Source organism: Rana temporaria, chromosome 10 (genome assembly GCF_905171775.1).
Source record: "Rana temporaria chromosome 10, aRanTem1.1, whole genome shotgun sequence".
In the NCBI taxonomy this organism is placed as follows: Eukaryota; Metazoa; Chordata; class Amphibia; order Anura; family Ranidae; genus Rana; species Rana temporaria.
Genome location: NC_053498.1, coordinates 51991522 through 52005395, shown reverse-complemented (window position 1 = coordinate 52005395; position 13874 = coordinate 51991522). Strand labels below are relative to the sequence as shown.

General features: G+C 45.0%; 1 protein-coding gene across 4 annotated transcripts in view; it reads right to left on the bottom strand.

Moving 5' to 3' along the window:
• PPFIA3 (PTPRF interacting protein alpha 3) overlaps positions 1-13874 on the bottom strand; it is a 624634-nt gene that overhangs the window by 230195 nt on the left and 380565 nt on the right. For all 4 annotated transcript variants that reach the window (XM_040327613.1, XM_040327612.1, XM_040327615.1 and 1 more), the window contains one exon: positions 4976-5107. In XM_040327613.1, coding sequence (XP_040183547.1) covers positions 4976-5107 — 132 coding nt within the window. The remainder of the gene's footprint in view (positions 1-4975; positions 5108-13874) is intronic.

Below are 13874 nucleotides of genomic sequence, written 5' to 3'. Positions count from 1 at the left end.
GACTTTGCCAAGCAAGAGGCCCAATCTTCCCCCATCTCGGTGGGGATGTCTAGACCTTCAGGCCCTGGGTTCCTATGAAGGATCCACTGTCCTGGGCCCATATAGCACTCTGGCAACAGAAACATTAGGCACCCAAAGGTTTCTAAGTTCTGGGCCCAGGGTCCAGCTCTCTAAAAAGAAAAGCATTATGGGCTATACCCCAAGGGTTTGGGGTCCGGTTACTGACCACTTTAGCGCTGAGGCTTTTTTGGACAGAACCGGTTAGCTCACCTAATCCCAAGGATGTGGAGGCAAGCTAAACCCTGACTAACACCTAAGACACTGGCGGAAAAACTGAGGTACTCCTCCTATGGGAGGGGGTTATATAGGGAGGGGCATTTCCTGTTTGAGATTGCCAGTGTCTACACCTGAAGGTACTCCATATAACCCATATAGTAATGAATGCCGCTCTGTGTCCCGTGATGTACGATAAAGAAAGCCGGATGGCTGGTGAGTGAGACAGTCTGGGAGGACTGTGGGGAGTAGGGCTAGTGAAAGGGGCAGCTACAGCTAGGTGGGCTGGCAGTGCCTGAAGTGATGGCGCTGGGATCAGTAGCCACAGGAATGTATCTGGATACTGGGACTACCTGTAAAGGGCTTTTGTTTGATCTGACTGAGTGCTTTGCCAGATCCCTTAACCGCTTGCCGACCAGCCATCATTATACTGCGGCAGGTCGGCTCGATCCCGCAAATCGCCGTAACTGTACGTTGGTCCCTTTAACAGCAATAGCAGGCGCGCATGCTCGCTGCACAGCAGGAGAGCTGACGAGCGCTCCACAGAGAGCCAGTACGGGGATCTGTCAATGTAAACAAACAGATCCCCGTTCTGACAGGAAAGTACAGAGTGATCGTCTGTTCCTAGTGATTAGGAACAGCGATCTCTCTGTACTCCTAGTCAGTCCCCTCCCCCACAGTTAGAAACACCTCCCAGGGAACACATTAATCCCTTGATCGCCCCCCAGTTTTAACCCAAAAAAGTGTCAAAAGTGTCCGATCTCTCTGGCACAATGTCGCAGTCCCGGTAAAAATCGCTGATCACCGCCATTACTAGTAAAAAAAAAAATTATAATCAAAATGGCATAAATCTATCCCCTATTTTTTTTAAACGTTTGTGCAAACCAATCAATATATGCTTATTGCAATTTTTTACCAAAAATATGTAGAAGAATACATATTGGCCTAAACTACTGAAGAAATTTATTTTTTTATTTTTTGTGGGGTATTTATTATAGCAAAAAGTAAAAAATATATATTTTTTTCAAAATTGGTAGTCTTTTTTGTTTATACTGCAAAAAATAAAAAGCGCAGAGGTGATAAAATACCACCAAAAGAAAGCTGTATTTGAGGGAAAAAAGTACGTCAATTTTGTTTGGGTATAGTGTCGCATGACCGCGCAATTGTCAGTAAAAGCTACACAGTGCCGTATCGCAAAAAATGGCCTGGTCATTGAGGAGGAAAATCTTCTAGGGCTGAAGTAGTTAAACAGTGTTGCATCTGGGTCTGAGTTATTCTGCAAGCAAGTGATGTGCTGGAGCGCATACAGAGAGTGTATATAGTTAGAGTCCCTGAAGAGACTTTTGTTCCAGTCAAGTGGGCATCTCATAATGCCCCTATCCCCATCCAAGTTTATTAACCCATAAATAAAAAAACAAAACAAAGTTGCTGGATTATTTTCCTGTCTCAAGTGAGCCTGTGGAAACTTGGTGTGTTTGGCTGTGCAGGGTGGGGATCCCTGTTCACCAGCAGGTCCTACAAAGATGCATTAAACACAAATAAAATCTCTGTCTTAGGTCTGTTTTATCTACCAAAGAGCACTAATGTTGTGTAGAGTCCCTTGTCATACTTACCTTACCCATGCAGGTGACAACATTGGCAGGATTACAACATATTTCAAAATCTACAAATCTGTAGTCTGTCACACTACCTCACCTTTTGTGTTAAAGGAAATTGTAAATTCTGTATATAACTGTATTCAATACCTGTGCCTATGTATTGGATTCTGCACTCGTTGTACACATGGCACTAAAAATGCTTTGATTACATACATGTTGCATTCTTTTGAGTCGTAATTAGAATTTAGCCTGCGTGTGTAAGGCCCCATGCACACGAGACGCAGATGCAAACTCATCTAAACACACATTTTCAAACGCAAAAACCGGCGTATAAAACGCCTGTTTTGCCGCGAATTTCACTGCGTTTTACTACGTTTGCGTTTATAAGCGTTTAGATAAGAAACATCATAAGACCCCCCTAAGCTCAAAAAACAGTATTATTTAACAATTTCAGCCATTTTGTGAGACCATGGCGAGTAGCAGCTGAGAGAGCAGCAGTGTACTTGTATTTAGCGTGTCACTTGCCACATCACCTGCCACAAGCTGCGGATTGTCCACTTGCCACAAGTTGTGAATTGTTCACTTGCCACGTCATCTGCCACGTCACTTGGCTACGCCACCTGCCACAAGTTGTGGATTGTCCACTGGTCATGTCACCTGGCCACGTCACCTGCCATGTCACCTGGCCACAAGTTGTGGATTGTCCACTTGCCATGTCACCTGGCCACGTCACCTGCCATGTCACCTGCCACGTCACCTGCCACAAGTTGTGGATTGTCCACTGGCCACGTCACCTGCCACGTCAAGTGGCCACATCACCTGCCACAAGTTGTGGATTGTCCACTTGCCACGTCACCTGACCACGACACCTGCCACAATTTGTGGATTGTCCACTTGCCACGTCACCTGCCACAAGTGGATTATCCACTTGCCAAATCACCTGGCCATGTCACCTGCCACAAGTTGTGGATTTTCCACTGGCCACGTCACCTGCCATGTCACCTGGCCACGTCACCTGGCCACGTCACCTGGCCACGTCACCTGCCACAAGTTGTGGATTGTCCACTGGCCATGTCACCTGGCCACGTCACCTGCCACAAGTTGTGGATTATCCATTTGCCAAATCACCTGGCCATGTCACCTGCCACAAGTTGTGGATTATCCACTGGCCACGTCACCTGCCATGTCACCTGGCCACGTCACCTTCCACAAGTTGTGGATTGTCCACTTGCCACGTCACCTGGCCATGTCACCTGACCACGTCACCTGCCACAAGTTGTGGATTATCCACTTGCCAAATCACCTGGCCACGTCACCTGCCACAAGTTGTGGATTGTCCACTTGACACGTCAACTGCCACAAGTTGCGGATTGTCCACTTGCCACGTCACCTGCCACGTCACCTGCCACATCACCTGGCACGTCACCTGCCACAAGTTGTGGATTGTTCACTTGCCACATCACCTGGCACGTAACCTGCCACAAGTTGTGGATTATCCACTTGCCACATCACCTATGTCACCTGGCCATGTCACCTGCCACAAGTTGTGGATTGTCCACTGGCCACATCACCTAGCCACGTCACCTGGCCACATCACCTGGCCACAAGTTGTGGATTGTCCACTTGCCACGTCACCTGGCCACAAGTTGTGGATTGTCCACTTGCCACGTCACCTGCCACAAGTTGCAGATTGTCCACTTGCCATGTCACCTGCCACTTCACCTGTTCACATCACCTGGCATGTCACCTGGTCACAAGTTGTGGATTGTCCACTGGCCACGTCACCTTCCACAAGGTGTGGATTGTTTACTTGCCACATCACCTGGCCACGTTACTTGCCAAGTCACCTGCCACAAGTAGTGGATTGTCCACTTGCCATGTCACCAGGCCATGTCACCTGGTCACGTCACCTGGCCACATCACCTGCCACAAGTTGTGGATTGTCCACTTGCCACATGACCCGGCCACGTCACCTGCCACATCACCTGGCCACGTCACCTACCACAAGTTGTGGTTTGTCCACTTGCCACGTCACCTGGCCATGTCACCTGCCACAAGTTGTGGATTGTCCACTGGCCACGTCACCTGCCACAAGTTGTGGATTGTCCACAATGCAATGCAAGCATTTACATTTTTTTTATGTTTTTTTATGTTTTTTCATCATTTGCCATAATTTTTGAGATTTTTAATGTAGAAAAACAGGTCACCTTTAAAAACGCCTATAAACGAAATCGCGGCAAAACGTTGGTACCGTGTTTTGCCGCATTTAGCGCGATACGCCGCATTTTGCATCTGAAACACGAAAACGTTTGCGTCTGAACCCATTTTTTTGCTTCTGAAAAAACGAGCATAAACGCAACTGCCGGAAAACGTGACTGTATGTATGGGCACATAGGATAACATTGAATGTGTTCAGGGGCAGTTGAAAAAGCTGTTCAAATGCCTCTGAACACGCGTTTACCAGTGTCTCGTGTGCATGGGGCCTTACACCCCTGGTTACCATAAAAGCACAATTGTAATATTAATGTGATACCTACGTAATCATGTGTATAAAAAACTTCAATTGCACTGAATAAACAGAACAGTTATTTGTAAAGATGCTGAGTGTATCTTTGTGTCTGTTTTCTACTGCAGTAGTTATTATTTAATTTGGAACCACTAATCAATATGAGAATAGGAGTTGCCTATCTATAACATTTCCAGAACATTTTGTCTGGTAATTGGAGTACTGCAGAATATTATCACCCTGAGGTCTCTCCTTCCTATAAACACACTGAAGTACCTCCTAATCCTACGCATCAGCTAAGAGTGCAGGCAATACCGCTGCAAGCTCGATCTTCATATTCACGGCAGCTCAGTATAAAAAAAAGCCTTTAGCAAGCCAGTATAGTTTAACTGAACAATAATTTCATGATTTATGGATAAATGCGGCCATTGAAGTTGTATTTAGCAGAACTATTTTCGAGAGTTGATCTCTAAGAAGCTAACACACTTGGCAGCTTCTATCACTCAACTCTCATTGTCAAAGTTATTTGCAAACTGTTCTGACCTAGAAAACAAACAGTTTAGACAATGATCAGTCACTTCATTGACCAAACACGTACCTTCTCTTCCAGGGCACCCATTCTCTCCTTAAGATGCAGCTGCAACCTCTCATTTGATTCAGACAGGAGTTTATCAACTGTCTCAGACAGGCGTTTGTTGTGCTCATCGTTCATTCTTTCTCTTTGACGAGCCTGTAGAAGACAGCAAGTGTTTAATAGGCACAAGTGAAAGACAAAAAGAGTATGACTCCTAATAGACATTCTGAATGGGAACTGTCCTCTTAAAGTAGTACTCCAGCCAAAACGTGCTTTTTAGTTTTGGGTAGAGAGTTTGGGATAGAGAGTATTTTATGTTTTCCTGTGACGCTGCTACAGAAATTACCTCATGTTTTGTCCTGGTTGATGCTGTCATCAGTATAGAAATTAAGGTAAAATCTCCTGATGAGGACACCAGTTTCAATGGCAACTGTTCAAACCTAAAATTCCTCCCAATGAAGAGATTCCGTCTCACTTACCACTGTGCCTCCAGGACACAAGAGAAGTCTCACAACAGGAACATGAGAAACTATAAATATTTGAAAGGGGGTCTAACCATTTCCCACCATATCAAAGACTAGAATTTTTTGGGGCTGGAATGAATTGGTTGAAAGAAAACCTGGTATCTGTACACAGGGAAATATGCCATTTTGTCTAATGAAACAAAAGGGACTATAGACATAAATGCTGATAACAGCACTTCACAAGCTTTGACCAGGGCAACTATTTGGACTAAATAGTAATTTTTGTTTGGTCATTGAGGAACACAGTATTCAGAGACAAATGGATTATATTGCCACCTACAACAGAATTTGAACACTAGCCAGCAAAAAACAACAACAACAACAACAAAATAAACAGTGACCAGGCCCATAAATAGACCCTCCCACTCCTTAAAGGATGAGTATTTTCTCTCTACTGGGAAAATAAGTTGGCTACTTTTTTTTTTTTCTTTCAGATCAAAATTTTCTTCAATAAATATTTCTCCACACACTACTTGAGCTGGTCTCTATATGTAGCTATCTGGATTAGTGTATCCTCAGCAATAGCTTTGGAGGCCTTACCTGGACCCTGTTGGACTGCACAATTGTGGGGCTAGTCTGGAATGTGGCCTTTGGACACCAGGCTCTGCACGATCATACTGTGCTACTTAGTCTCAGAGTAGCTTCTGGGTCTTGAACCATGGCATAGCCTCTGGTGTGACCTAGTCTCTGAAACAAACTTGTGATAAGGCCCTGTGGACTGAGCACTGGGATCTACCTCACTGTTAGGACTGTTGCGCTATATTAATGTTCTATTTTCTGTCAGTTTACCAAATAAAGCATTAATGCTGAGGGCCTGCATGAGGACTGTGATACATTTGCCTATATGTCTCAGTGTAATTCTCCCTGCTTGCCCTGTGTGATTCTGTCCTGGCTAACAGGTTATTGACGTGCTAATGTCCCCTCACTATTTCTAAAGGTTAATTGATCTATTGTGTTGTGTGAAGGAGATCTGTGTTTAAGTGGCTTGTGTTAATTATTCTGATTGCTTCATTGTGGTAATTATCTCTCTATATGCGGGGTCGAGCGGTCTAGTTAATGTATTCAGTACAACTAGTACTCAGCGTCATTTATGTCATTGTCTAAAGAAAATGTGTTTTCAGACTCGGCTCTGTCGTGTCTGCCTAATCATCTGTATGGAAGCCCCAGTGTGAGGGGGGCGGAGATTTGTCATTGTAACAGTTGGAAATGACATATAAGCCGTGTGATATAACATTAAAGTCTGTCTTGTTCTAGCAGTAAGCCTGGACTAATGTGTGGCTTAATGGGCGATCTCAGGAATATTCCTCCTAGTGGAATATTGGGTGACGTTCTTATGGAAGAAGGGAATCTTTGACGGGGATATCATACCAATACCGTCACAATTGGTTGGCAGCAGCGGGATTTTCCCTTCTACTCTCCTTTACACCCGGGATTCCAAGCAGACACTGGAAGAACTACTGGAAGTTCGTGGAAGGATTGCTAGCAACAAAACCAAACGGGTCATCATAGCAGAATCAATGGAGATAGACCAGGAGGACGGGATTGCAGCAACGCCAGCAGTACAAGAGATGGAGACACCAGTGATTCAGGAGGAGGAATCGCCAGCCAACAAGCTAATGAGAGAGAAGCTAGCATGGTTCGGCCCGAACCCAACGCCGGATGTGGTGCTGAAAGTGATGGACCTGTTAGTAAACGCAGAGCTACAGAAGGATAAACAAATAAGAGACGCAGAGCTACAGAAGGATAAACAAATAAGAGACGCAGAGCTACAGTTAAAACTGGCAGCAGTCCAACAAGCAGCCGCACATTCTCCAAACAGTGAGTACAGCACAGCAGACGCAAGGAAGATTCCGTTTAGCGCTTTTAAAGCTTTTGATGAAAAGGACTGTGAGATTGATAACTACCTGGCAGACTTTGAGCGACAATGTAACCTGCACCGAATAGCTAGAAGAGACTGGGTTGCAATATTGTCAGGCAAAGCTTCTGATGCTTTCCGGACCGTGCCAGATCAGGATATCCATAGCTACGCCAGGGTTAAAGAAGCGCTCCTGGCTCGTTATGCAGTAACCCCAGAGTCCCACCGACAGAAGTTCAGGGACTCACGCAAAACCACGAAAGACTCTTACGCGGAATGGGCATGCCAGTTGTCCCTGTCGGCCTCTAACTGGGTTAACAGCAGCCAGGCCACCACCGCAGAGGACATTTTGCAACTAATGCTCCTGGAGCAATTTTACAATCACATCCAGACGGACGTCAAAGATTGGGTGAGAGATCGCAGGCCCATGACTCTACCAGAGGCCGCAAAGTTGGCGGATGAATAGGTGGATACTCGCAAGACAAACCAGGTCACATCACGGGTACAACCTCCACGACCAACGGTGCCCTCACACCCACCAGCCGCTAGATACCAACCTCCTAACAGACCGGTGACATCTAGCCCTCGCTATCCACGCCAGGAGGACAACGAACAACGCTGCTTCCGGTGCAAACAGCTGGGTCACTTCAAGCAGAATTGCCCCATTAAAAACGACAACACCAGGTCAAATTGGTCTCAACCGGGGTACCGCCCACCAGCAGCAGCCCATTGTGTAGACTCGGCTTGGGATCTCCAGGAGCTGGGTCCGGAAGAACCATTGGACACCATTTACGAAGTCCTCACGGTACAATCTGGTATTACGGACAACAGGGAACACCATTGTCAGCTGGTCATGGGCGACAGCCATGAGCCGGAGGGGCCCTGGAGGGAGCTGGGCAGAAAGAGGCACCGCCGGCTACCCCCCAAGAAGAAGAGGTCCTGGAAGCCGTATAACAAGCTGACCTGGGAGGAGAAGAAGCGACTGGAGGAGAGGGAGTCGCAGCGGGCGTCCCAGATGCGGGCCGAGATGTTCGCCAAGGGCCCACCGGTGGCCCCTTACACCACCACCCAGTTCCTGATGATGAAGGACCACGTGGAGAGCCTGCAGAACATGAGCAAGCAGGAGCTGATCCGTGAGTACATAGAGCTGGAGGAGTGCATAAGCCGCATGGAGGAGAACAACCACCTGAGGTCACAGCAGGCTGACCCCCCCAGGCTCCATGAACTGGAGATGGAGCTGGAGAAGCTCAAAGAGGAGAACTGGCGGCTGCGGAGGGAGCAGAGGGTGGCTGACCCTATGGGGCCCTGATTCCCCCCCCCCCCGAACTCTGAGCACCGGTGCTACAGCATTTCAACAAATATAACTTTTTCTTTTTATGAATCTCCTGTGATTGTCACTTCAGAGCCATAACCTGCCCCCTCCCATAGCGGGACACCTAGATGGCGGCGCACAGACCCATTCGCCGTCTTCACACTGACTTCTGGTGACTCTGCAGATCGCACAAAGACTTGGGGACTGAACGGCGTGTGATCTGACGACCCGGTGGCATACCTGAGTCTGAAGCAGTTGCCAAGGGAGGTCAGTCACGCCAAACGGAGTTAACCTCGGACTAAAAGCTCTGAACCCGTTAACCCTACTGGACCAGGGAAGGTCCAACCGGGTTTTCCGGAGCAGGGAGAAAAAGGGGGGCCATTGTGATACATTTGCCTATATGTCTCAGTGTAATTCTCCCTGCTTGCCCTGTGTGATTCTGTCCTGGCTAACAGGTTATTGACGTGCTAATGTCCCCTCACTATTTCTAAAGGTTAATTGATCTATTGTGTTGTGTGAAGGAGATCTGTGTTTAAGTGGCTTGTGTTAATTATTCTGATTGCTTCATTGTGGTAATTATCTCTCTATATGCGGGGTCGAGCGGTCTAGTTAATGTATTCAGTACAACTAGTACTCAGCGTCATTTATGTCATTGTCTAAAGAAAATGTGTTTTCAGACTCGGCTCCGTCGTGTCTGCCTAATCATCTGTATGGAAGCCCCAGTGTGAGGGGGGCGGAGATTTGTCATTGTAACAGTTGGAAATGACATATAAGCTGTGTGATATAACATTAAAGTCTGTCTTGTTCTAGCAGTATGCCTGGACTAATGTGTGGCTTAATGGGTGATCTCAGGAATATTCCTCCTAGTGGAATATTGGGTGACGTTCTTATGGAAGAAGGGAATCTTTGACGGGGATATCATACCAATACCGTCACAAGGACCAAATAGGTTAAGGGAGTATCACACATGTGAGCTTCAGGCTTTCGTTACCACCATTAAGGGTAAGGTATAATTTTCCCGCTTCTACTTGTCTACCGCATTTCCAGCTGGAGTAGGATCTTATTCCAATCCCCTCCTCTGGATGTAGTATGAACCCGATCCAGTACCGTGAAATTGACCTTTGGCATTCTATATTTATGCCTTCTGGCTACATTTTAGCCCAGAGGCAGATATAGATTGCCAATTTTCATGCTATGCATATGTTTGCTAATATGTTGCCCTAATTCTTGTTGGGTCTTTCCTACATAGAATGAGCCACATTGACATTGCATCAAATTGACTACCCCCCCTTAGTTTTGCAATTCACAAAATGTTTGGCCGAAAATCGTTCACCATTTGGTAGAATTAAGCGAATTATTCTCTTTACACCTGGGCAGTATGTTCATGTCCCACAGGGAAAAGCACCTCATGTTTCACAAGGATCCTTTCCAGACTCCCCCTGTATTCACTTTGCACTAGTGATTCCCCAATTGATCCTGCTTTTTTGTATGTAATTTAGGAATTTTTGTCACTAAATTTTCAAGGAGAAAAACAATACCACAAGGATAATATTGCGATATTCAAATGAACATGAAACAAATCAGGAGAATCAATCCTTACAAAATACTGGTCTATTCTCATTGAGGAACCAGTTCTTGAAAAATTTGTGACAAACCCCCCCCCCCAAATTGCATACAAAAAAACAAGGATCAATTGGGCAATCACTAGTACAAAGTGAATACAGAGAGGAGTCTATAAAAGATCCTTGGAAAACACAAGGGCCGGGATTCAGATACATTGGCGTATCTTTGAGCGGGCGTAGCGCATCTCATATGCGCTACGCCGACGTAACGTAGAGAGGCAAGTACAGTACTCACAAAGCACTTGCTCCCATATGTACACCAGCGTAACGTAAATGGGCCGGCGTAAGCCCGTGTAATTCAAAGTAGCAAGGCACCACTGGACAGGAATTAGGATAATGTATTAGCAAACATATGCATAGCATGAAAATTGGCAATCTATATCTGCCTCTGGGCCAACATGGAGCCACAGAAGGCATAAATATAGAATGCCAAAGGTTAATTTAATTTCACTGAGCTGGATCAGGTTCATATTACATCCAGAGGAGGGGATTGGAATAAGATCCTACTCCAGTGCAAAATGCAGTGGATTAGGTATCTGAATGCCACCCCCCCCCCCCCCCCCCAGGCCTAAATGAAGCAAAAAGTTACAGACCCTTTCTTGAGGGCTTTAATTTAGGTAAAACAGATTAAGGGTCCTTTCACACTAGCGGACCGTTCGTCCGCTCATTACAAGTCCGTTAACGGACTTGTAATGAATCCCTATGAGATTGCATCCGTTAGCGGATGGAGCATCCGCTAGCGTCCGCGTCAGTCGGGATCCGCTTTCCCGAACGGAAGAAACCCTATTTTTCTTCCGTTCGGCGAGACAGACCGGATGCAGACGGACAGACGGTACGTCTGCATCCGGTCCCCCATAGGGGACAGCGGAGCAGAGACAGGGCGGTCCCTGCACTGTGTGCGGGGACCGCCCTATCCGCCGACAGCTCAGCGGGGATCCCCGCTGAGCTCTGGCGGACACACGGAGCGGACCCAGAAACGGTCCGCTCCGTGTGAAAGAGCCCTTACTGACATTCAACTACTAACCATCTGACATATAATTCTCAATTTTGATAGTGACAAAACCTCCTCTCTGACCTGTAGATTACCTAATTTGTACCTGTATGATTAAGAAATGGAACCCAAAAGGTGTTTTCTTAATATCTGTTATATATTTATATTTTTTGTTGGATTTTGATTTTTCATGTTTTCTTGTATGTTCCATATAAACATTATTTTCTATTGGTGTGAGCACTCCCACAGTTTAGATTTGGGATCCCCCAGCTCTATGGCATTTGTGCTTGTACACGGCACAGAAAGGCCCCTGCAATGTTTCTTGGGAACTTTCCTAATTCTCCAGTATGCTTGGAGAGCTGGGAGATATTTCTAGGCTCCCAAGCACTGGAGATATGCCATGTCAGTGGCGTGTTGTCTCCAATACGGCTGCATACTGGTCTCTGAATGTTGTCATCGCAGATATGACACAGTGATGCATTACGTCATCACAACGCGAATGCGCATTATATTGCAACGCCGGGGATCGTACCAGACGCCATTCATCCTTTCCACATCTGTGGTTAAGGACAGGACTTTGGCTGTGGTTTGTATGGATAGGAGAATTGCAATCTAGGGAGGATTAAGAAGTGTGATTTTTCTGTGGGGCAGCATTGGACTGTACATACTACAGCACCACTTACCTATAAGTACTTTTGCTCGGTCTCTTTAGACAATGCTCCTTTGAGGGCTAAACACATGGGGAGGGCCATGAATAGATTTTTGATACCCAGTGTAGTTATTTTTTTCCTTCTTTTGAAGCATTGGGGTCTAATTTTTGGACATTCGCCAGCGGTCTTGTACAACACAAAATGTGACATAGCTGACATATGGGAGTTCCCCTTTCGGATATGGGAGTTCTCTAGCCAAAGAGTATTTTTGAATGCATGATAATGGACATTATTTATGTGTCGACAACATATCAAATCTTAAAGTGATATTACCATTATTGAAGTGGAAAAAATCTCTGAAGAAAAAATAATTTCTATCTATTTTCACATTTCAAAACGTGTTGGATACCCCCATCTAATGGACATTTCCACCAGCTCACCATGGTGGAATTCATAAGAAAATAGCTGGGGAATAATACTTCCATGCATCTCAACTATACTGTTTTGTTGAAAGCACTTTGTCATATGCCATGATAATTTTGTAATTTTTTGAAAAATTATGTAGTTTTTATATTATAATTTTAAACTATAATTACAATTAAATAACAATTTTAAACCTACTTTTAATAAAATATATTTTCTATATACAATAACGTTTGAATTTCCTTAAAAATCCCAAGAATGAGGACATGTTTTGCAATAAGGCACTGATAATCCCTATACAGGATGTGCCTCATATCGGAGATTCCCAAATATAAACATTTGGAGAATTTTTCTAAAACCTTGTTTTTACCTGCTGGTCCTGCCTAGCAACATGCACCTTGGCCATGATGCAAGATATGTTTCCCTCCAAATGAATCATCTCTTTGGAACATTAGGTCTTGATGCCCACAGCAAGAAGATTTTGTGTTAAAAGGTTAGTAGATACCACCTTATTTCTAGAATGAATCTCCTGTCTGTGAACATGTGGAAGACTCCTGCGGTAAAATGCTAGACTGTGGAACAAGCATTAAACAGCATTTGCTTTGCATGCTCTTTAAGGGACAACATCGTTTTGAAACTGCCTGGGACACCCACATCAAGGATATCACTGGGGGTAGGAGCATTTAGCTGTATCAGCAGAAGAAGCCTATACATCAAATGGGAAAAATTCACTCTACCTGATGCCAAAAATTCCTTTTATTACTCCCAGGCCTCAACCTCTAAAACAAAGCCCAAGCTAGCTGCCAAACCTTGGGCTTTTGGATCCCACAAAACCTAGTGACAAATCATTTTTGGCAAGGTCCCCAAGTCCCCTGCCTGGTTCATGCATTCCAACCTGACTGTGTTGCTGCACAGTTTAACAGATTTCTATGCAGCACTTGCAGATCTTTTGGATCAAGATGTTGTCACTCTAGTTCCTACAGTGCAAAGGCAACCTTTTCATAGTTTTCAAACACAAAGGGGGCATCTGCCCCTTCTTGTATTTAATGGCATTGAATGTTTTTAATTAGTCTTGACATTTCTGCATGGAATCAATCAGGTCTGTAATAGCTTTCCTTTCTTTAGGAAGATGTTCTGGCCTCTGTGGACATGCATACAACAAACCCAAAGTGACCATAAAAATTGTAATAATGGTATCTATAACATTAGGCTATGTCTAAACAAGCAGTTCTGGGGCTCAGTTGGCCACATATGCATAAAGCAATGGTCTTCGTGATCCATTATGTGATGAGGATCAAGCTAATTGTTTAGAGTTCTGATGGACAACACAACATTCCTTTTAATGTCTGATGTATGAACTCTGGCAAACTATTTTTGTTTTAGATTTGGTGGAGAATAGAGAATGCTAGAGATGGTGGTGCTAAACTTCACTTTTGCTAGAGAGCGTTAGTTAATGGCTAGCAGTTCAAGGAGTGAAAAACAAACAAAAGTATCAAAGCACACTCACAAGCTAGTCGACAGGAAGAAAAAAAAATTCTGGACTTTT